At 30.6% G+C, this 23314-nt stretch overlaps 1 protein-coding gene across 1 annotated transcript; it reads left to right on the top strand.

Annotated features, from left to right (window-relative positions):
- Positions 1–9363: 9363 nt before the first annotated feature.
- Positions 9364–22564, top strand: LOC148604532 (carbonic anhydrase-related protein 10-like). Its single transcript, XM_088548934.1, has 11 exons — positions 9364–9566; positions 12293–12340; positions 16348–16484; positions 17330–17521; positions 18290–18385; positions 19123–19189; positions 20247–20401; positions 20727–20852; positions 21198–21237; positions 21739–21788; positions 22263–22564. The coding sequence occupies exons 1-10, from the start codon at positions 9500–9502 to the stop codon at positions 21771–21773; spliced, it is 963 nt and encodes a 320-aa protein (XP_088405060.1). The 5' UTR covers positions 9364–9499; the 3' UTR covers positions 21774–21788; positions 22263–22564.
- The last annotated feature ends 750 nt before the right edge of the window (positions 22565–23314 follow it).

Genomic DNA, 23314 nt, shown 5'->3' with positions numbered 1-23314 from the left:
CAGTTACATTAAAGCGCACTGTTTGGCACATCAAGTTACCCCGGTCAAATTTTGCAAAACTTAAAATTCAAAGCTGAAATTTGGTGGATATATTGTTTAAATGTAATTAAACATTTATACATAGACAGATGTAATATATGTAATGGTACACAAGTGTGATTTAAAGGAAGAACGGTATCCGGAACGTTTCAGTCCCCTGCCGTATTAGATTCTCTCTTCAGCATCAGATGGCTGATTTTCAAACTCAGTAATATTTTTCAGTATGTTACCATGGCTGCTGGATTTAATAACATTAATCACTAAATTACTTATAAATGACTTGAACCTCCACACACCAAGGATTTAAAAAATATGCACTTTTATGACAAAACACTCGAAATTTATGTGCGGACTGCCTCAAAACAGCTTTATATCTACAAAATGAGACCATATACTCAGAAATGACCTAACTGTATTATACTACCTAAAGTAACTTAAATAATACATACAAAGTAACAAACGTCAATGAGCAAATTGGACTCCTCTAAAAACTGGGATCATGGAACACATACTGCCATGCATTGCTCACCGCTAACTGCTTATTTAGTCATAATAATTGGTACAAAAATTAAAAGGATCATACATGATATATCTCTTGTTTGAACTTTATAATACAAGTTAGTTAAAATTGATAACAAAACAACAACATTCTATATGAAAAATGTAAAATCATGTTTCTATTGCAATTCCACAAACAATTGGTTTTGTGAAAAGGGAGAGTTTGATTGTGTGAATATTGAATTTTTTTTCAATAAATGTCTCGAAATGTACAATTTGAACATTACTTTTACATTAGATTTTCATTCTGAACGATTGATTACCTATTGTGGCTTTGTTAAATACTGTCTTTAGTTGGATATTCATACCCAGGTTTTGTTGAGGAAGCAACATTATTATATAATCTAAGAATAAAATGAAATACTGCCCGCAATGAACCCTGATTTTATTCAAATTGCTTAACTTTTATGTGTTTTTTTTATAAATTGTAGAAAATGATTTGCCAAGTTCCATCCTTTTCCCTCAAGGTAACAATTGATTAGTGCTGATTATAGCAGTACACTATATAATAGTATACGGCTGAGTAGACGTTGGTATTAAACTAATTGATATATTAATTAAAGTAACTTTTTCTCAATATTTTGTTTTCAATTAATTTTTTCAACATAGTGTTCGTTCATAAGAATGTGGTACGGGTTGTTTAAATTATGAGTATCTTGTCACCAATACTGTAAAATTTAACAATTTCTAATTTAACTTTTCAATTGTAAACAGGTTTGACTACAATAATACATTAAAAGGGTTCGTATAAGGAACTTGAATCTTAATTTCACTTAGAACGAATATAAACATTGTTTTGTAAAAATATAGTGATGCTTAGGCGCCATAAATACTTTAGCAGAAAATGAACAGCATGACTTATACTACCCATTATGTTTAAGAATAATATTCAAGTTGCATCACAATCAAAAATGTGATAAGCCTTTGATTGTACACAAGTCCATTTATTGCTCAAATTGAAATTCCATGTTTCTAACTATGATTGTGTCAAATTAAACAATACATATCGGATTAAGAGTGCCTTGAACAATTAAGTCTGTAGCACTTTAAAATAGTAAGTTATTGTTTCGATGCATTTAATTTCGTGAATAAAATTACATTTTTGTGATTAATTCTGTCTTGCTTTATATATGCAGTGTTAATAAAACAAAAAAAAACACATAGTTTTTTGTATCAGTAACAGTCCATATATACACAAATTAACTACATACAAATCGGTTTTAGAGTTTTATTACTAACTACAATTATACTGTAACGATTCGGCTTCTACGTCTTGGTGATGGCCAAGCAGAAAGGTTATATGTACATGTAGTAACTAATTTGTTATTACAGCTTTTAACAGAAGAAATCATAACCTGGGAACGTGTTAAAATAATTAAATATATAAAAATAAAACTAGTCAGTTACTAAAGTTTATCACTAATGCACACGTATAATTGATCAAAATTCAAAAGTAAGGAGAAAATAAATATACTTATTGTCAAATTTGCAAATCAAATATATGCAACAATACATAAACCTTGCTTTATGGTCTACACAATCAAAAAGTTCGGAAATAAACATTATTCAGATAAGATGAATTAGTATGTCTTATTAAGTTTTTCCCTTCCTATTACCAATCTTTCCATGATTTGTAATGGAAATAGCGAGACTAAATATAATTCCAGCAAAAGCTTTACGGCATCTGTCCGCCAAAACTTGTTATGTAGATTTATATTTCTTATTCATGTCATAAATGTCAGTGTGAAATAATATACTCTTGAAACAATTAAAACAACTCATTTCTGCTTCTTCATCGGTTCGATTCGTTCGCGTTTATTTTCATAGGCTAATTACGTATTTGTTATACATCTTTTATATAAATATAAACGACAATTGTTATCATAACACGTTTTACAATGCAATGTATTGGTATATAGTCATTCTTGTAGTAGTGCTAGACTAAAATCAAATCGAAATAAATATTTTTAAATACAATTAATTAAACAAATACATCCCTTGCTAATTAAACAATTATATCGTTTAATTGCAATTACAATAAAGACAATGTGACATTTTAAAGGAGATAACACTTGTCAGAAGAGATGGTGCATGGCTTCTCAGTATTTTCATTCGAGGATTATATATTGTATGACCGTTGTACCCTATGATTCTTGTAATTTTGTCAAAGAAAACAACTTTGCTATCAGCTAAAATAACTACTACTAGTCTGTAGATTTAATCCTTTGATAATTTTAGGGAACCATATTCTGGACAAAACTCTATGCCCCTGATATGGCAAAACTTTTAAACGCAAGAAATGACTAATGCACTGTGTACCCTCCCAATACAGTTTTTACTAAGAAGACGTATAATGTATACTGATATTTATATGGAGATCCCATTATAATGCAAAATCCAACCCTTCCGAACTCCAATCATCTATTCTCCCTCAAAATTTGTTTTGAGCCTTACTAATAGCTAAATGGAGTACAGCAAATAATTAGGGCGTAATAAAGTGGTTTAAGACAACTAAATAGAACAAAAAACGGATATGGTGAAACATAGCAAATGCACTAGCGTATAAACTATAAATACAAAGTAGGATATACTTTCACAAAAAGGTCCTCAACAAGTGTAAACACACCTTCAAGTAAACTCTGAAAGGTTCCGACAACAAAAGTAATGAAATCCATGGTACCAGAGCGAGGACAATTCTTCAAAATCAAACTAAAAGTAGAATAACGATAAGTAAGACATATTAACGATTAACATCGCCTGCATTTGGATCTGTAGTGGGTTTAAGCTAGTTTGATAAGGCCATAATCATTCTTTTTTTATGTAAGGCCAAAAATGAACTGACACAACAAACAAACATGCCATAAAATTCATTCAATAATTCATCTGAATATGGAACACGTACGTCAACATACACCATATAGGCAAAATAAAAGGCAACATTTCCTTTTTTTTTATCGATATGGTGTATCCATATGCACCATGAAAACTGATTTGTTCATCGTGTCATAATTTTCCTTTCCTCTTTCATCTGACCCGGACTTGACGTTTAATGAGCAACTCGGCGGGTTTTTCTAGAACAGCAGAGGACGCTTACCCTACCGGTGCACCTGTCCCTGTTCCCAGTTTGTTTTGTGGAGTTTGAGTTGCTCATTTGCTTACTTTGTTACTTTGTAAGTATTATTTTAGTTACTTAATGTTCTTTGTTGTCTATGTCTGTTTTCCATGTCTGGTCTTTGACCCTGGATTACTTTCGTTTGATTTCCGCTATAACCTTGGTTCCTTTGATACTCTTACACGGTCACTGGTAACCTTCGACTGTGATTGTGCATTGATTATAACTCATGAACTTGAAAAAGAACATGCAAGACAAGGTTGATCTAACTTAAAGCTACAAAGCGTATTTCGGTTTCTACCTTATTGAATAATTTAAGATGTAATCAATAATCAATGTGTCATTGTATTGGAAGAGCATAGTGACGTACATTTTCTCTTGGGTTTTGTAGTATCTCAATCTCTTTTACAGACAATTTAAGAATACATCGCAATATGTATTGTTTTAAAAACATTATGAATATGCGGCTTGCACGGCCTATTTTATTTCATAGTACTGTTTTAAATATGCTATCTGGCTTGAAAATGAAGGTGTCAAAGTTATTTCCATTGATAGTAGTGTGTACTAAACAAAATGTTCCTTGTCTTTCCCTAAATTTCAAACTTGTTTTATTCAATTATTATTTAAACAAAAATGAAACAGAATTTTTTTTTACATACAAATGTTCCGTGGTATAGTGTCAGCCCGATCTAATAGAAACCACAGCAGAACTACTGTCGTAATGGTTTAAATCATACAGAAAGTACATACTTATCTTAGTTAAAGTTACGATTAAAAATTAAAAGAAAAACATATTTGCTTACTTTGAGTTATTAAAAATGTTCAGGTTCCTTTGCTAATTCATTATCATTTTCTTCGACGAGACATATGACAAATCCCATAGACGACATCAAAGTTTTAAAGCAAGCTCAACTTAAGGTAGGATGTCAAAGTCAGGATGATATTCACGTTTAGAATAAGACAATAAAGCGATGGATTAAAGGCGACAATGTTTCGTTATAAGATTATTGTATTTTTAATCTAGAAGCAGAAGTATTTGGAAACATTAATTATTTTAATATTACACCTGTGTATCATTAACATTTCTACCTCAGGATATATTCGATTTATTATTCAGTGAACAGAATGTTATATGTTATTTAAGTATAGTTCGATAAGTTCGTATAGCTTTAGGCTTTGTTCTGGACTTTTCTCCACCACTTACAAAAGATTTATTGCCATGTGCCTAAATTAACAGTTTTTAGTTGTGGTTAAAAACTAATGGGAAAACAGATATGTGGCTTGAAACACGTTCATGGTGAAATTTTGTAAATGTGGCAATAAGAGACTGATAATAATGAAGCTTCCTCTTTGAAGTTTGGCCAACTGCGTTTTTCTGTATGAATAAAATCCATCGTTAACCTGAGATAGTGTGATTGATAGACGTTCTAGGCTTTACGACAATCAGAATAATAACAAATTGAATTAGAAGTCGGAGATAAATGATTGTGTACAATATTAGAAAGGGAACCAATAAATGTCCAATTCCGATATTACAACCAGTCATTACAACAAAGCTTTTAATCAGTCAAAACCACAAAAGAATTATCAAAACAAACTCAATATACTCGTTTATCTCCTTGTAATATTTGTTGTCGCCATTGAATGTAGACTGGTCTGATATTGGTTTAACAAGGAATGGTACAGCTGTCAAATACTGAAATTGTAAAATGAAAGATGGTTTGATGTTTGTCAGATAAGGATGAATTTCCACTAAATCAAAAAAAGTCTATTTCCGATGTGTTACGCTATTCAATTCTCAAGTGGCACTTTCGTGAGAAAACTTCAATCGGCATGTAAGCAAAAGAAAAATAGGATTTCCACGGATAAACATGCAGACAGTCTTTTATTACGTCTTAAAAATTGAAATGCAATAATAAGACAAGGATTGTGTCTGATATTTTATGTGTTTCCACTAAATGGAACCCTTGATAGATATTACACATGTATCACCACATAAGACAACGCGTATTAATATTTTGTTGTTTGTTCGTTGGATTGCTGTTCCATTTTGTATTAATATTGTACACAATTTGTTGTGCCCACATAATTAGTATAACATTGATCATAAATCCAATATAGTTTTCATCAATATAGATAGGTACAATGTTCTGTTGTTCTTAGTAGCGGAAAAAGGAAAGGGATGACGAAGAAAATCAGTACGGAACCATGCTACCTCCAATATATGTATATGTTCTGAAATATGAATGACCTTTGAATTGTTATGTCAACAGTTTCGTATTCATAACATTTTGAAAATGACATGTGCTGTTAGGAAGATTTTTTTTAACTTTTAACGCAGACTCACGACGTGTGTTATAGGAAGTCTCACATATCCCCATTGGTAGAGAAATCAGCGATGTGACAACTTAGCAATACTTTATAAACAATATAGCTCCGTCCCTCATAGGCAATGCCTTATATAATATTAAAAAAACCGTTGTCCAGGGATATCAATTAGACAAAGAAACAGACCCATAAAACTTGAAATAACCAAAATAACATATACATAGCGAAATGTGTAAAGTATCAACTAAAAGTGGACGCCAAGAATGCAGTTATGACAAGTTATACATTATACTTTCCTATTGAAGGAGTGATTCCCCTTGCTTCCCCTCCCCTATAAGAGTACTTAAACATTGTTACAAATGCATTTTATTATTCCACATTTATTTAACGAAATTCACTATCAACAATCGTTCAGTTAATTATATTTCCGTATTTTGATAATGAAAACGATTAAAAAAACAGCTTTATTACATTACGAGTTTGATGGGTTTTTTTTTTTAGATGTTCTTAGCTTTGTTTTAATTGAACTTTCATTTTCAAGTTATTTTTGTTGGAAATTGTCTTAAAATTTGTAATGTAAGTGCTAAATTCAAGACTTTAGTATATAACTGCTATTGATGTAATCATGTTTTGAAAAATGTGGTGTACATTCATGTAAACAGAACACAAATATTATATTTATCCCAATTTAATCATCTTGTATTTAACCAGACAAAAGATCTGCGGATAAATTCGGGTGAAAATATCTGTAAAATACCACTCTGTGGTTTAATTTGTCATTAATCGTGATAATTAGTGATCAAAACTGTTATCATTAAGCATGCATTTTATTTAATATTCAACTTGTCATCATTTTAATGAATCATTAAAGATTTTTATCATATTATTAAATTTGATTTACCCCTTGGACATGAACTTAATCTATATAACATATTTAAAAGACCATTTACATTACAAAACAAGCACTTCTATGTAGCCAAAAAAAGATGGCTTATTTCAAATATAATTTTCCAACTGAAAAATTGTGTCCCTGTAAGCATGTTCATTGTTCATTCCCATAACTGCACAATTTATCATAGTATTTTGTTACACAATGGTGTTTTAGTGACACACGGGGAAAGATTTATCGCCCACTGTGCTTGACATCATGTAAACAAAATTTGAAGTTAATGTTGCAAAAACTTGACTTCTAAGCTACCAAAAATAAAACACGGTCTGTCGTGTGGGAAAACTATGCAAAAATGTCAAAATTTTAACTGAACCATTCAGAAATGTCCTTTAATGCAGTTAAAGTAGCTACATGTATTTATGTATATATTTTACCCATTTTTTACCTTTATCAGTTTTTTACAAATAAAAAAAAATGTCATTTATCGTGCATTATGGGACAATGCACTTGAGTTTAAATCATGCAATCAAAGTAAAATGCAATCATTAATAAATGCAATGATTAAACATAGTTTAATCATTTATCCTCTAAGTAGAAACGACTTATTAAGGATGATAATCATATGTAAATGATAATTTGAATAACAAACACGAAGCTTAAATCCCAAACAGACATCCTTTTTGCAACGTGTTTGTTTTACTCTTGTCAGTTCCATTTTCGTTAGCATTTCGTATACTCATAATAGTAAAAATGAAAACAAAATTAACAATAAATTGTAATAACATACACCTGCCTGCGTTATGAATAATGTTAGGTCTGCTGAAATTGTTTCTCATTAAAATTGTATGTTAATTGTGTGGTTTCAGTAGTGCAAACAGTTTGGAAAAAGATAACATTTTGTATTGTGATACTTCTCCACAGATTGGTACCAATATGTCATTAGTTTGCATATGTAAGCAGTATTAAAGTCAACTTTGTTTGCCAATAGCAACTAAGGAATCAAGTGACAGTCATTTCAACTGTTAATTTGCTACAAAGTTTTGTGTTGTTTTTTAATTGTTTCACGCGGGGAATAGTACTTTATTTATTTTCATCAAATAATTGCCTTTGTCATTTGCTAATACCCTTATTAAAGATAGACTTTGCGAACAATTGCAAGTATTATGACGTTGGAAATCAGAATATTCCGGGTCGTAATATTTTAAGTATGGTTAATCTACGTTTATGGTACCTCAGGGTAATCTATACCAACTCGGATTTTGTTGAACTGACAACATTGTCAGGTTATGTTTAAGTTTTACACACCTTAAAATATATAAACATACAGCACGTTTTCTTATACATTTATTGGTTAGTGAACAGGGACCACCTATGGTCCAAGATTAAGTACGAATTTGGATGAATCATTCACTAAACTCTTTTTTATAAGTTTTATTAAGTGTTGTCTGTTGTATCTCATTAGGTTTTCATTTTCAGTGATCATGATTTAATATTCATTTTTTGAGTAATTACCAAGATATTGGCAATACTCAAACTCTTTACGCAAAACAAATTATATATTGCTGTTTTGCAAAAATTTGCAATTTTTGCTTGTTATTTTTTATAAAGAATTATATGTAGTATTTATTTTTTAACTAAAAAACTAAATAGATTTCATATATTGTCCTCTTCATTGGCGCATACTGTGCCTCATTCTTAGCCGTGGGTAATGTACATAGTCTACATGTCAATACTTTTTAGTTGTAATGAAACTAATCTAATCGACGCCAATCGGTATTGCATTTCATGATAGTCACAAAATGATAGTAAGTTGTGATAGTACAGTAGGAAACTAAGTATATACTATGACATCATAACATAATTTCAAACTTTGCCTTTTCGTTAATCTGTAACTGGCCATCACTATTTTTATAGTTTTGATGGTATGTATATAGAGTTTACTCCGTCACAGTTAACTGTTGGCATTTTAATCCCACGATTTCGCCAATGTCTCCCTAAAATGCCATCGTAAAATACTCATTAAGGGTAAAGAAATCAAATAATTTGACTCAAACAATCTGTCTAAATTACAGCGATGAAATGTTTTAATTTGGTTAAGAAAAAATCCAAATCATTGCACTATATAATTTACGATAGACGTTAAAGCAAAAACAAAATAAATATACTTTAAGTACTTGTTTCATACGATATTACTTCAGTAATAAAGCTACTCTTAGTGCTTGAGATGAGGTTTAAGAAAACAACATTTTCTGCGCTGTGATTTGTGAAGTATGGTTAATCCGTGTTGATGGTACATCAGTGCCCAGTAATCCCTCCCAGATCTATTAACTTCCAGTTACATAGACAAACCTCATCAGAACTGCCATATATGGTAGTATTGATCTTATAAATGATATAAATCCCCTGCAGTAGATTAATGACTTAACACTGACTTCTCACCAGGAATAATGGAACTCGGCAGGTACTAATAAGTTGGCAAAATATTCACTGATAATACACGGCGGGAAGACTGATTAGTGGGATAATATACAAAGGAATAAAGTTTGAGAAGAAGTGTGAGGAAAATATCAGAAATGGGAAATGTGTGGACTTTAGAATGGTTACTCTTAATTGTAATGGTAGTTGATAAAGTTCCAAGAGGTAAGAACTTTGGATGTGTAGTGGCTACTTTATTTGCAAATACATGTAACAATTAAAAATATTATTTGGTCGTCATTATGACTTATTTCATTGTTATGCCAGTTTTATAGTAGCATATAGGTTTTAATCAAACATATTGTTTTCAAGAAAATTTGAGGACTATTGTTAACAATCAAATTAAAACTGAAAAGTTTCTTGTCTAAAATATCACTACTTTAAAAACATAAAAGTTAATTAATTGCCACATTAGTATTGCTCATATACGTATTGCGAGACAATTCCCACACTTTAAACACAAGCGTATTTATAGCAGATCAAGATGATTAGGAAAGCGTTTTGTTTCGCGTTATAATTTTCCAAAACAAAACACGAACAATACGTTAATTTTTTTTATAATATCATTATTACTGAAATTTTGTTTTCAATAAAGCCTCGGCTTTATTATGATTTGTCATCTCGGAGAGTTCCATTTAGCTAAGAAGACAATTAATGCACGATCTACACGCGTGTATCATTATTAAATTGGAATATTACCAATACTGTCCAAAATTGAACACGAACATTTGTTTTTTTAACAATTCAATACAAGGAATATAAACACTGATTTCTATTACATAATGGACAAACTCACTTCTCCTTATTCAATATTTCTGCCCTATTCTCACGCAAACAGAAAATATATAAGAAATATTATATTATTCATCACGATATGTAGGAGAAGATTTTTTCGTAAATAGACTCCCATTTTGGAAAATATAGTATCATATTTATATAAAATATGATTATTACGTATTTTATAACCCGATTGCTTTGTAAGGCCTGATCTTTTGTTTTTATAGAATATAGGACTTGATGATTTATTCAAAACACATTCACTGTTTATCTTTCATTGTTAAAGTGGTTTTGTTCCATCCATCAATTTTTTTTCAATAACGTTTTCTTATTTTTTTTCTTTTTTTGTTGTAGTTAACAAAATAAAAATAACTGTCATGTAATTGTTTAAACGGAAACGTTACTCTCGTAATAAAAGTAATAAACAATTAAGTTTGATTTGTAATGTCACGTTAAATACAATCCTGGAAAAGAAGATCAAGTTATCAAAAGTTGTTCAAACTCTATCATTCAGGGAAAGCAAGATAGATAAATGCAATAACATGAGAAACTGAAAATAAATGAAAAAGCCTTTGCCAATTTAAAAAGTTTAGCACTAATGACAAGTCAATTTCAATATACTGTTGTGTAAGTTTTTGGGTCATTTTCTTATCGTGTGTATTAAAAAAACGCAAGGAATGTCACAGAGAAGTTGTTTATTGAATAGGAAGTAATTGTCAATAGTCGGCATCAGAAGTAGTCTTATCATTGGTAACGACTTTTAAACAAAAGTACAGTACTCTTGCATCATATCATTACTTTATATGACTTTATTATCTCTATCGTGCTTACCTGAGCATTTCATTGTTAAGTGAGGAACCTCATCGAAGTATTGATGTTCAAGTCAACGATTGACGAGATAAAATCTTTTAAATGTTTTTGTGACATAAGGTTTTCAATTCATGAATAGAGAGTTATTGGGTACAGACACTGACTAGCATGCTTTTATTCTAAACAGATTTGATTAATTTCAGCAAGTCAATTAAAATGTCTTATTATTAAAAAATAACACATATCGCTAGAAATAACTGTATAAAGGTAATAACTTTTATTAAAAACTCTAAATAATCATCAAAACCTCATTCATTTATTATTTTGTTAAAAGAAAACATCGCTGATAAATGAACGTAAACGATACTAGCATTCTAAAATAGAAATAGGGTATAATATTTTGTACGTCTTTCTTTCTCTTATCACCAGCCCTTAGAAAAGTTTGTCTAAACAAATGACAGAAAGTCGTAATATATTTGAAAGAATTATTGAGACGACGTTAAAAATATAATGAAGTGTTGTTGTCTCTCTGTATACATGTTTCCTACACGATAAAGTGTAGATTTCCATGTCTCTAGAGATTGGACGCGTTACTCTGTCTGTTATTGCCGATGACAGATCACCAACAAAAAGTCGTTTCTTCGTTAAACAGTACGACCAAATCAATACAATCATTTTCCCTAAGACGTCACGGTAACAAACTCTGATTCAACCACGGTTTCTAATTTCTAACTTCAAAGTTGATGTATCTCATCTCTTTCCTTTATAAAATGAAAATTGTTATCAGAGTCTGTCTTATAGAAATCTGGTGGAACAAATTAGAAATGCTATTGTATTGTAGAGGAAAATTATTTTGACGGGATGTAATTACTCCAATGTGTCCAAATGCTATTACTGCATAGAATTTGGAGAGTGGTGAAAAAAAATAACTGTTAAATCGTCTTGATCAGAAGTGGTAGATACATTATTTTGTCGAAGTGTAACAGTGTACAGTCTAAAATCACGCTGGATTTATAAGGTCTATGCTGAAGTAAAATGACCCATCCGTTTTGAATGCATTGCCAACTTGAAAGATTCAATTCACTGTCCTTTTTCATGTAAAACGAATCTACATAAGATTCATCAAACCACTTTCTACACCTTAGGTCACATTTAAAAGTGAACATAACCTTCACAAATTATCCTCGGACTAAGTTTTCCTCTTATTGCATAGCCTAAAACATAGGGGAAGTTCAGGGGTTGGATGTAACCGTGATTTGAGATTGTCATTTCAATCAGTCCTTATTTTATGTGTTTTGTTGCAGTATCCGGATCTCTCTGGCAAGATTGGTGGACATATGGTGGAGTATCAGGTACATAACTTTTTTTAAATATATACACCAACTTTATATAACGTACTGTACGCTTCGTGTTCTCAATATATGTTATAGTTTTGTTTATTATCTTATGCTCCCTTTCAGACTTCTTCTACGAATAGTTAAAAGAAAACATGTTTTTGGACTAATAGTTAATCATTCTTAGAATAGTTATACCTTGTTTCAGAGTCTAATTATCCGCGAAGATTAATTTTTCACTCAGTAACTATTTAGATAATTTAAGTTCTTCTATTGACACAATGATGATTAAGATTTTTCATTCATACTAAAACTTTTAACCTAACTTTTATTGTATAATAAAATTTCCCTAGTAGACGATGGTAAACGACATCTCAACAGCTAGCAGGCAAAATATGATAATGGAGTAACAACTTCTTTCAAAGACTAACTATTTTTCCGTAATGCATTAGCTTATGACAGTTGGTTTCTTTATCGGAATATTTGACAAGTTACACAAATTATTGTAAAGTCTACTCGAAATTATTCATTTGCCAAGTAGTACTTCACTATATTTCAATACGGTTAAATTTGAATATTAACGTAAGAACTCATAATACAATCTGTATATGTGAGTAAGTGGATCAAAATTTACATTTTTTTTTTGTTTTGTTTTGTTTTGTTTTTTTTTTTTTTTGTGTAGTTTAGATTTAATTTAATTTTTGTTTTGTTTTATTTTGTCTTAATTTAATTTAATTTTTGTTTTGTTTTATTGTGTCTTGATTTAATTTTTTTTAGGTTTGTTTTTTATAGTTTTTATTAACTATTAGAAATATTGTTTGACTTGTTTAAAAAAATAAGGGGACATTATATAGTATTAGGAATACAAGACAAAACTCCTTTTGAAGCCTGGTTGTACTTTGATTATATACACACACATTGTTATACCATATCTGTATTTCCATAACAAGATTTTATTATGGTCTTGGTATAGTGTGATGCAGCTGTTATATATATTATTGTTAACACATGCATAACTGACGCGCAGTGAACAAAAACAAAAAAAAAATATTGGCATTCTCTTATAACGATAAAACTACGAGGTAAAAAATCTAATTTTATTTGTCAATAATTTAGGTTCTTCATTTTTTTCCAAGAATTCATCTATTAAACTCATGAATTCCAATACGTTTTGAACATTTTATATTTATACAGTATAATTTGTATTTTATCGAGATTAGTTTTAACAAAATGTGAAATGTAAGAATATTCCCATAAAGTGTCAAGAAAAAGTTAATTTAAACTAAAAGCTATTTGTTACAAATCGTCCGTTTTCATCCTATACCGTTAAGGCTAAGAAAAACGGCAAAGTATCAGTGACTAATGAGAGGAGAACAAATGACAAAACACAGTCGAAAATAACCTTCTAAAACAACAACATAAATGAAAAAAAAACAAAGAGTGTTAAAAGGACGGCAAAATAAAGGAAAAGTAACCGCATGAACTATACACAGAATGTAATGCCCCGGAATAATTTACTGCATCTGATCACCCATAATCCTTATCAAATATCTGTATCTGTAATAGCAATGTGTTTGCGTTAAAAGTGAATGTATGGTTGTGAGTATTCAGTAACGTTTATTATCATAATAAAACGACCTCCCATAGGTAAAAGGAAATGCATATAATTTACTAGAACGAAATACTATTCCAAGACACTTACTTGAAACTACCATTGAAAGTACGATAGACGTGAAAGAAGCAATTCTTTTCAGTATAAAGAACTGGAAGACGGTTGTTTGTGATTACATTGTTGTTATTGACAACAACCTTTCACTTCATTCTAGTTTAAAAGACGTTTGTGTTTCAAATTTGACATGGTTTTAAAAACTTATTTACCAAATTAAATCCTATTCGCTTCATTATTGATTAGTTAGATTATTTGTAGTCGAAATGTTTTTAAGTTATTATTCGCTAGGACAACAGATCAAGTTATTTTTGATATGTTATATATATATATATATATAATTCTTATTTGACATTTACCAGCACCAGCTTTGTAAGGTAGATTGTAAATGGCTTTGTACATCACGACCGATGTAGATTTAAATTGTGAAAAGGTGTCATTCCAATGATTTAAAGTATGAGAGGTCAAGGTTCCATCAGTTGCCTTGTATATGGATATTGATGTGGTCTTATGTTTCAACTGTTTGTATGTTTCAAAAGTATATCCCTGTCGTATTCGTTTGATACAGCAAACAATGTATCAACAATGCTTGAAGTTTTTCTTTTTTTAAAATCCGTCTTAGCATTAAAGAGAAATATAAAGATACACGTCGCGTCTTGTCAGTTTTAATATTAGCTAAATTGTCACCTCCTGTTCTGTTATTCTTAAAGTAAACTATTTAATTGAAAAGCAAGGAGTAAGGCTAGTGACTTCCTTTTTCTAGCAGCAACATAGCAACAAATATTGGAAAATATATTTATCCTACTATGATGTGGCTAAATAAAAACAGACAAGACAAGATATGGTGTAGGTTGTTGTTGTCTGACCTGTCTGGTGTCCCTTCAATCAAAAGTGCCGTTGTAGTTTTATACAGTAATACAAAGATATAAAAAAGACATTGCCTTTAATGCAATGTTATTAATACTGTCTAATACTTTATTATTTACGTTCTTATCCTGGTTCCTAAACCTGATTCATTGTCTTTGTTGAAATAGCTCATGAATGTAATAGTTTACTTATAAAAGGATTGTTACAGGTGATAGCTTATAATAACATATAATATCATATGATGAAACATCATTTTTTTTCTATAAAGATAAAGGATTATTTTTATCATGAGACTAAGACTCAAATACTTAAATCTATAAGAATAAAACAAAATTGTAAACACAATGAGAGTCATGCTAAGAAGAAGCACATGACTTTGACAATGTGGGCACATATGTAATGGCGTATAGAAGTCAATCAACAGTTTTTGTAATCTCAGAAGCGTCAGAGGATACAGAAAAGCGAGTTAAACTTTCAATCAAACAAGAGGGGGAATGTGACTTATCTCCCTTTGATGACAATATTGCAATGCATTTCATATCATTTTTACCTCGATTACTGATTACTGAGAAATTAAAAAGAAATTGATGTCTTCCACAAAACATTTTGAGTAAGATTTTTCTGAAAGACTTGCTTGTTGGTTTGTTTGTTTTTGTATGTTTGTTTATATTTGTTTGTTTTTGTTTTGTTTTGTTTTGTTTCGCACTGATTTATCCACTTCCTGATTCATACAGAGCATAGCAATTAATATTTCTGATAGTAATAGAAAAGGATATCCTGAGACTTTTTTGAAGTCCAAAGTTATATATATATATATATATAAAGGTCTGAAAAATTCCCAACGATGTTAGAACTGTCATGTTTACGATGCAAATTTTTTGCCGTTCCCTCCGCGGGTCTCGAACTTGTCCTGCTTTGACATCTACGGCAACACCGCCTGCACAAAGTCTAGCGCCCTAGACCACTCGGCCAGCTAGGCTATATACAAATATCTCTTTCACTGGCCGGGTCATTCCTCCTCGTAGGATTATTCTAGGGCCGTAACTTAGTATACGATGTATGGTAGTACGGGACAGTTCATTTAGGTGTTATTATGTAGGATAGAGGATCAGATTAATGATGCATGTCACAACAAATCAATATTATACAACGTCTAAGAATGTGACGATTCTATTCTCTAAACTGCTCCATCGGACCCGTTAGTCAATGCACATATAACTAAACACATAAACGAAACAAGATTCCATTTCTCAGTTGGTGTGGCAATAGCCGTAAGAAAATATTCTAGGAATATGAATCTCAAAATTCTAAAATGGATACATGTAGCCTATAAAAAAGGAATGTATTTGGTGTATTAAGTATTTTTGGTATTATAGAAAATTGTAATTAAAAGTATGAAGACCCTGACTTGAGGAATGTTTTATAGAAATCACTCAATATTTCCATTTTCCTATGTTTAGATTTAGAGTACATACATGTGTATGATTAACAGGTCCAGACAACTGGGGCAAGGCCAACAAAGCATGGGCTATTTGCAGTAAAGGAAAGTACCAGTCACCAATCAACATAGTCCCAGAGAAGTTGGTTTTTGATCCACATCTTTCTTATCTTAATATGAGTGACCACAAGGTAAATCTAGTTGAGTACGTATGAGAATAATTATTGTAGTTTGAGTCCTGCACTTTTTGAAGTATTTAGATCTAATGCGGCTGATTGGAGGTTACAACATACAAGAATTTTCAATATTTATTTTATTTGTATTTTTAGATGTAGAATTTCGTCACTTTTTGCATCTCTTCATGAAGAATACAAATAAAATCAATCCCATTTTTATTTCTCATATTTGGTTTTAACGTTACATTCTCTTCATAAATAAATAAATAAATAAATAAATAAATATTCAATTACATATAAAATGAACTCCCCGGACGACACCAATCAGTATTCCGATCGGAAACATGGGTTGAATATACAGTGGAGTGATTTTGAAGTGTGTCGGTGGATAATATTTGAAACAAAATAGCAATACAGATTTTTCACAAAAGTGCAATTCTTGGATAAAAAAAACTAACATCAAAAGAACAGCTGGCATTACACATAATGATATAAAAAAGAGCATACCAAAAGGTGGAATATGCAAACCCCTAAAAATCGGGGAATGATAAAATTATAAAAAAAAATTACGCTTAATGGTTTCGCGTTAAGCGTTTTGTACAGAAAAAAAATATCTTATATGAACAAACTATTACTATTTTAATCAGAGTTTTTTTCTAATAGAAATGATTAAAAAGTTATATGTATTTACATAATGACCTAGAAATTATATTCGTTTAATTTCTTAATATATGCTTTGAAATTGACAAAAAATATTTTGTATCATTAATTACAAATTTAGTGCTTGTATAATTCATTTGTTTTATAAAAGCAAGTTTTACGTTGCTTGTAAAAAGCGTAAATTATTTGTCCTTTTTTAGATTAAAGGCGTATTTATGAATACAGGTCGAGATTTGAAATTCATTGTAAAGAATATGGATGATAATCCTTTTACATTTTCTGGAGGGCCTTTCTCGTATAAGTATACATTGTTTGAGATGAAAGTCCATTTCGGAGATAACAATAGCAAAGGGTCTGAACACAGTATAGGCGGGAGAAAATTTCCTGTAGAGGTGAGAAAGCATATGATATGTTATGTTGATAGATAATTCCATCATATCTATATCTACTAAATCAAAGCATGATGCATATAACTGTAAGGTTCGCAGACAAGTTGAAAATATTCACATTATGACAGATAAGTATCAACTGGAAAAGTTGTGAAAATAACAAAATATTCACTTGGTCACACCATTTGGTGTTAACAAGCAATTAAAAAATCATAATTAATATTTCTTTCATTACTTAGTACTTAGAATTTGTATTTTCACTTTTTATTAAAACCACTCTACTATATCGCATCCTGACCAAATATAATTAAAACAGTACAATTTTAATACCGGTACCATATATAACTTTATATAATACTAAATGATGTATCTTTGGTTTTTCTTTTTTTTTTCTTTTTTTTTAAGGAATGACTATTATATTGTTTCGGTCTATTAAGAAATAACCCCTATCACGGGATACACATTAAAAATCTGCGTAGCAGGCTATTTTCAAATGTGCATCACGGTCATTGAGGTTATTTCAAATAGACTGAACAAATATAACAGCCATTCCTTATCATTTAATTTTAGTATCGTAAATCATTAAAATATGTTGATCACGTCATAATTACATTTGGTCTATGAGTTGATGGACAATATTTTTTTTTTGTCTAATCAGAATGCGTGTTACTTTTGAAATTAAATAATTATTTAATGTATTAATGTTTTTTCTCCTTAAGTATGCGATGTTTTTACTACTCTTGCTTTAAACTCAACAATAATTAACTGTAGATTCAACTGTATGGTTTTAACAGTGAGATACACAAGAACAGCTCGACTGCTCTAAACTCTCCTAACGGCATTGGTGCTATATCTATTCTTGTGCGGGTATGTTGATCGTTCCTTTTGCGATTCTTTTTAACTGAAAATCGGATTTTTAAATCATTCAACATTGAAATATGTCAATGAATCACAGCTTTCTATTAGGTTAATTGATAAAATTTTTAAGAATCGGGCAAACATAATGAATCATGCTGAACACACACAATTAGGACACTTAGTTTGTGGTATATTGAAGACAAATTTACAGTAATTCCGTCTAAGGCGTGTCAGGGTATGCTGAAAAGCGAGTTGAGTTCAAAATACAATCGAATAGGGAACAGTGAGTTATCTCCCTTTGATGATGAACGTGCGATGCATTTCATGTAAAGTATACCTCGAGTTGCCGACACTTAAAAAAGAAATGAGGGTCATATCTGCGTTAGATAAAACGTATGTGTGTGTGTGGTTTTTTTCACATTTATTGACCCAGTATCTTGTTCTTACGCACTTAGCACTTAATGTTTATACATTTGATTTATCATTCGTTAAATTTAAACATTGTATTCTACGTAAGTTTTATTTTAAATTTTTGAATATTTTCTCAAAGTAAATTACAAGTATCCCAATTGTGCATAATGATCACTGCCTTGATTGTATTTGTAACTGTCAAAAGCCCTACGACTTCTGTAAAACATGTAAACTTTATTACCTCAAAGTCTAGAAGCGGAAACAGTAGTGAAAAAATTAAACTTTATGAGTACACTAGCACAAAGGTTATGTAAATATATTTTTTTTTCCTTAAGCTCAGTAATTTTGAGAATAGAAACATTGAAGAACTTCTTCATGCAGCTGAAAAAGTACCTTACAAAGGTAATGTATGATACACGTAACTGCTTCATTAAATATTGAGTTGGGGTTAACTACTCTATCGAATGGGAAAATGAAAGAGTTAAGAATGGACAAAAAATAAAACTTGGTGTATAAATCTTTCAACAAAATTATTTGTCTTGTCTGGGTAAATATTATCTTTGTTGGTGTGGTTTAGAAAAAAAAACAAACAAGCACATTAGTAGTTTGATGTTTCTACTTTTTACTTATATATTAGTCATACGGATATTTAACTAAGTTAAGCCAACTTACACATCACACCTTACTTTGTCTGAAGAAAAGAAAAACGACAAGACAATTATCAACCAAGCTTTTAGGTAAACTATGATAGAATGTTTACTGACATGCTATTATCTTGAGACATAAAAGTGGACCGTCAGACGGCTGAATCCGCATAAAACTATACGAGAACACGATTAAATCACCTGCTCTCATCCCTGCCATCTGCATCATATGACAAAGGAATTATTTTAATCAATAAATAATCATCCTTAATTGTATATCTTTAATATTGCAAGAACCACGGTGGCATTACGTTATTATTCATTGCATTATCAAAACATTTTCTAACCACTGCAATATATACTGTCAATGTTTAGTTTAGTTTTTTTTTTATTTTATTTTTTTTTTATTAAAATTTATATGTGCTACTGATACCTTCGCTTTTCCTGCTTCATTTCTGTTCCCTGACTGTGAAATTAAAAGAAAAATCCAAAACGGAATATGTTCAAATTTCGGGAATTTTAAATGCAAAGAATACCAGTTTTATATATTGTAAATTTCGATATGCGGTACTAAACTGTCTTTGTAGATGGAATTTCTGTTTTATATTACTATTTTATTTTATTTTTTTTTTTGTATTTTTTGTGTTGTTCCTTTTTTTTTCTTTAATTGTGTGTGTGTGTTTTTTTGTTTTTTTTTGTTTTGTTTTGTTTTTTTGTTTTGTTTTGTTTTGTTTTGTTTTGTTTTTTGTTTTGTTTCTGGTTTTTGTATTATTCTATGTAGAAAAAGATAATGACTGTGTTACCTTATTTTGCAGGATCAAAGATAAATTTGAACGGGTTTTCTGTGAATAACATTTTACCCGATTTAGATTTCTATGTGACGTATGAAGGATCTATAACACAGCCCGGTTGCATGGAAACTGTCACTTGGGTCATTGTAAATAAACCTATACAAATGTCAAGGTCGCAGGTACGTAAATTTTTAAATTCAAGTCTGTAGAAATATATTTTTTTGTGATGAATGTTTGGGAAAAAGCGTACGTACGAATTAAAGATACAAATGCAATCATCTTAAAAGATTCCTATCTAAAGGTTAAAATACCAATATATATGGGATCCACGAGAAAAATCATTTACAAAGAATAAAATCGATTTAAAGTTATTAAAATTGTATTTAAATATCAAATTACAATAGAAATGCATGGTGAAAAGTATTACATCATCTGAAAAATGATCCGTATAGTACAGAAATCATTAAATTATACAACCAACTATCTTGTTTGATTTTTTACTAGATATCCATGCTTCGAAAGCTAACGACCTCAAACGGAGCTCAAGCGCCTCTTATGACGAACAATTTCAGAAGTATGACTCCCAGTCACGGTCGACTGATCAGAACAAATATCAAATACAAAGGAAAGGTGAGAAATGTAAAAGTACGAAGTGAAAAACTGCTTGTTTAGTCAATTTTTTCTGCTCCGATAAATTCTCTCTTTTAATCAATGCATACGTTAACAGAGGTAACGTTTGTTTCGTTAGTTACACCAGACACCTGATTAGTTAATACGTCACCTAAGTTCAACTTAAGAATATGTTTAACTAATAGACAGACTCATTTCTACAAGGAAACATTACTTTTACATTTAGATTAGCGTTCTATTGCATCGATTACTTACCAAGGCTTTCAAACTCTGCACAATACGCATTCAGTTAGAATCAATGGTGTGATTCCCTGTATTGTTAACACTTCTTTATCAACATTTTAGGATGAAGATTGCTACACGATTAAGCAAACATCGTACGAAGGTAATTGTTAAATTTAACCATAAAGCGGTTTAGAAGCGCGAGTAGATGTCATTCGGTTTCTTACTACCTAAGTGAAGAAATGTAAATCTATGTTATTCTCATATAATCTCTTCCTTCTTCTGATGTAAATCTTTTGAAACAATAAATATTTGACTAAAGTATAAGTTGAATAAATGACTGAATGATATTTCGGGGAACTGTCTGTTTTCTGAACAATTGATTGAGGAAGCAGAAATTCATGTAGGAATACACAGAGATAGAACTAAACTGAATGATACATTTACTGACTGACTTGTCGCGATCGTTCATTTGGCATTTGTCTGTTTGTTGGTGATGTTGTCGTTTGTTGTTTGTTTGTTTGTTTGTTTGTTTGTTTTTTGTTTTTTTTTTTTTTTTTTGTCGTTTGCTAAACCGTCTATATTATTAAATAATGCATTCAGTAATTTTCAAAATGTTTATCCCGTTTCCATTTCTTCTCTCATCACCTTCTCTCTATTTCAGTCAATCAACAGTTTAGACAAGAGAGTACCAAATGATACATAGTACGCAATGTAGGTGTCAGTAATAGTGTATGTTTTAATAGTTACGTGATTGGTTTTAATTATTAAAGTCAGATGTATAGTATTCAGATACATAAAAGTTATCAATGCATATTCATGACCAGGTATTTTGAAAATGGTAAAAATAATATAAAGTTGTAGAATTTCAATTGTAATGGAATCCATGACTGGGCTTCATAAAAAATGAAGATTTCGTTTAATCATCGAGTTTTCCCTCACATCTTCTGTAACAATCGACCTAATTTGTCAAATTTAAGTCAATGTAGGATTAGAGGAAAATGTAAATTTGAGATTGTTTCATGATCTGTATCAACTATTTACTTATTATATGCATTTGTAATTAAATATCTATAGTATAGCCTAAATATCTTAAGCTGTAATTGTTTTGGGTTTTTGGGTGTGTATATTTCAACTTAATTACATATGTCATCCACATTAATACATTGTCTTATTTCTATGTTTCAGGAAGTATCAATAGGTCTTCCAGTAATTTGCTCAAAGCCTTTCGTTATATTCTAGCAGTATATTTAGTCAATAAGTGCCTTCCCTTATACAAAGTATGTAGATGTGCTTACTAGTCAGGCTCTAGTAGAGAGAAACCTGCCGTTTTGTTTGAAAGTTGTCTGTACCGCAGTGGCCAAAGTTCACAAAATAACAATAAACATAAAATTCACTATATGTACTACACGTTGAAATCGTAGTTTGGATAAGTAAAAAATGAAATAAATTCCCTAAAAGCATCATTGTTTTATCTGTGTGTTTGCTATTTGTACCTGTTTACTTATATTTAACAGAGAAACCTGTCCATACCGACCGGATGTCCGGTTAAAAGAGGTGATCGATTTACACAGGTTTTAAAAGTATTGAAATTATTATGAATAAACTTCAGAAGATGATTATCGGTTTATATTATGAAATGTGATGATTTAATGATAGCTACTTACACATTGGATGTTGCGTACTTAGTTTTATACATATGCAGAGTATCAATTAAGATGGTTTATCTTACCCAATTCCTCAGTTATGGTCCTAGTTTTAAAAAAGGTATTCGGTTAAGGCCTTATAAATCTAGTTATTCCCACCGAATATTTCATGTACCTACCGACAATCGGGAGATGTTAGTCATCAATATGTCCTTGTGTCGTTACATTATTTTTAGTTTGATTTTTAAAATTGTTATCATTCTGTTACCATGGATTGAATCAGGTCATTTTCAGGACCTTTCAGAGCTTACTTAAAGGTGTGTTTACACTTGTTGAAGACTTTTTGGTGATCTCTGAAAGTATTCATAATTTTGAGTTTAGGTTATAATACACTGGTGCATTTATTACGTTTCACCACATCCGTTTTTTTTTCTATTATCATTTGGCTAAACATCTGTTTTGATTTTGTACTCGTTATAATCCCACTTGCAAAGTGGGGTGTATATAGTTATAGGGGAATCATTCCGTCAATCCCATTTGCAAATTGGGGTGTGTATAGTTATAGGGGTGTCATTCCGTACTTCCTTCCTTCCA

This window comes from Perna viridis, chromosome 10, assembly GCF_037379345.1.
Source record: "Perna viridis isolate PV_CMFRI_1.1 ecotype Kerala chromosome 10, ASM3737934v1, whole genome shotgun sequence".
In the NCBI taxonomy this organism is placed as follows: Eukaryota; Metazoa; Mollusca; class Bivalvia; order Mytilida; family Mytilidae; genus Perna; species Perna viridis.
This window is presented reverse-complemented; position numbering and strand designations above follow the sequence as displayed.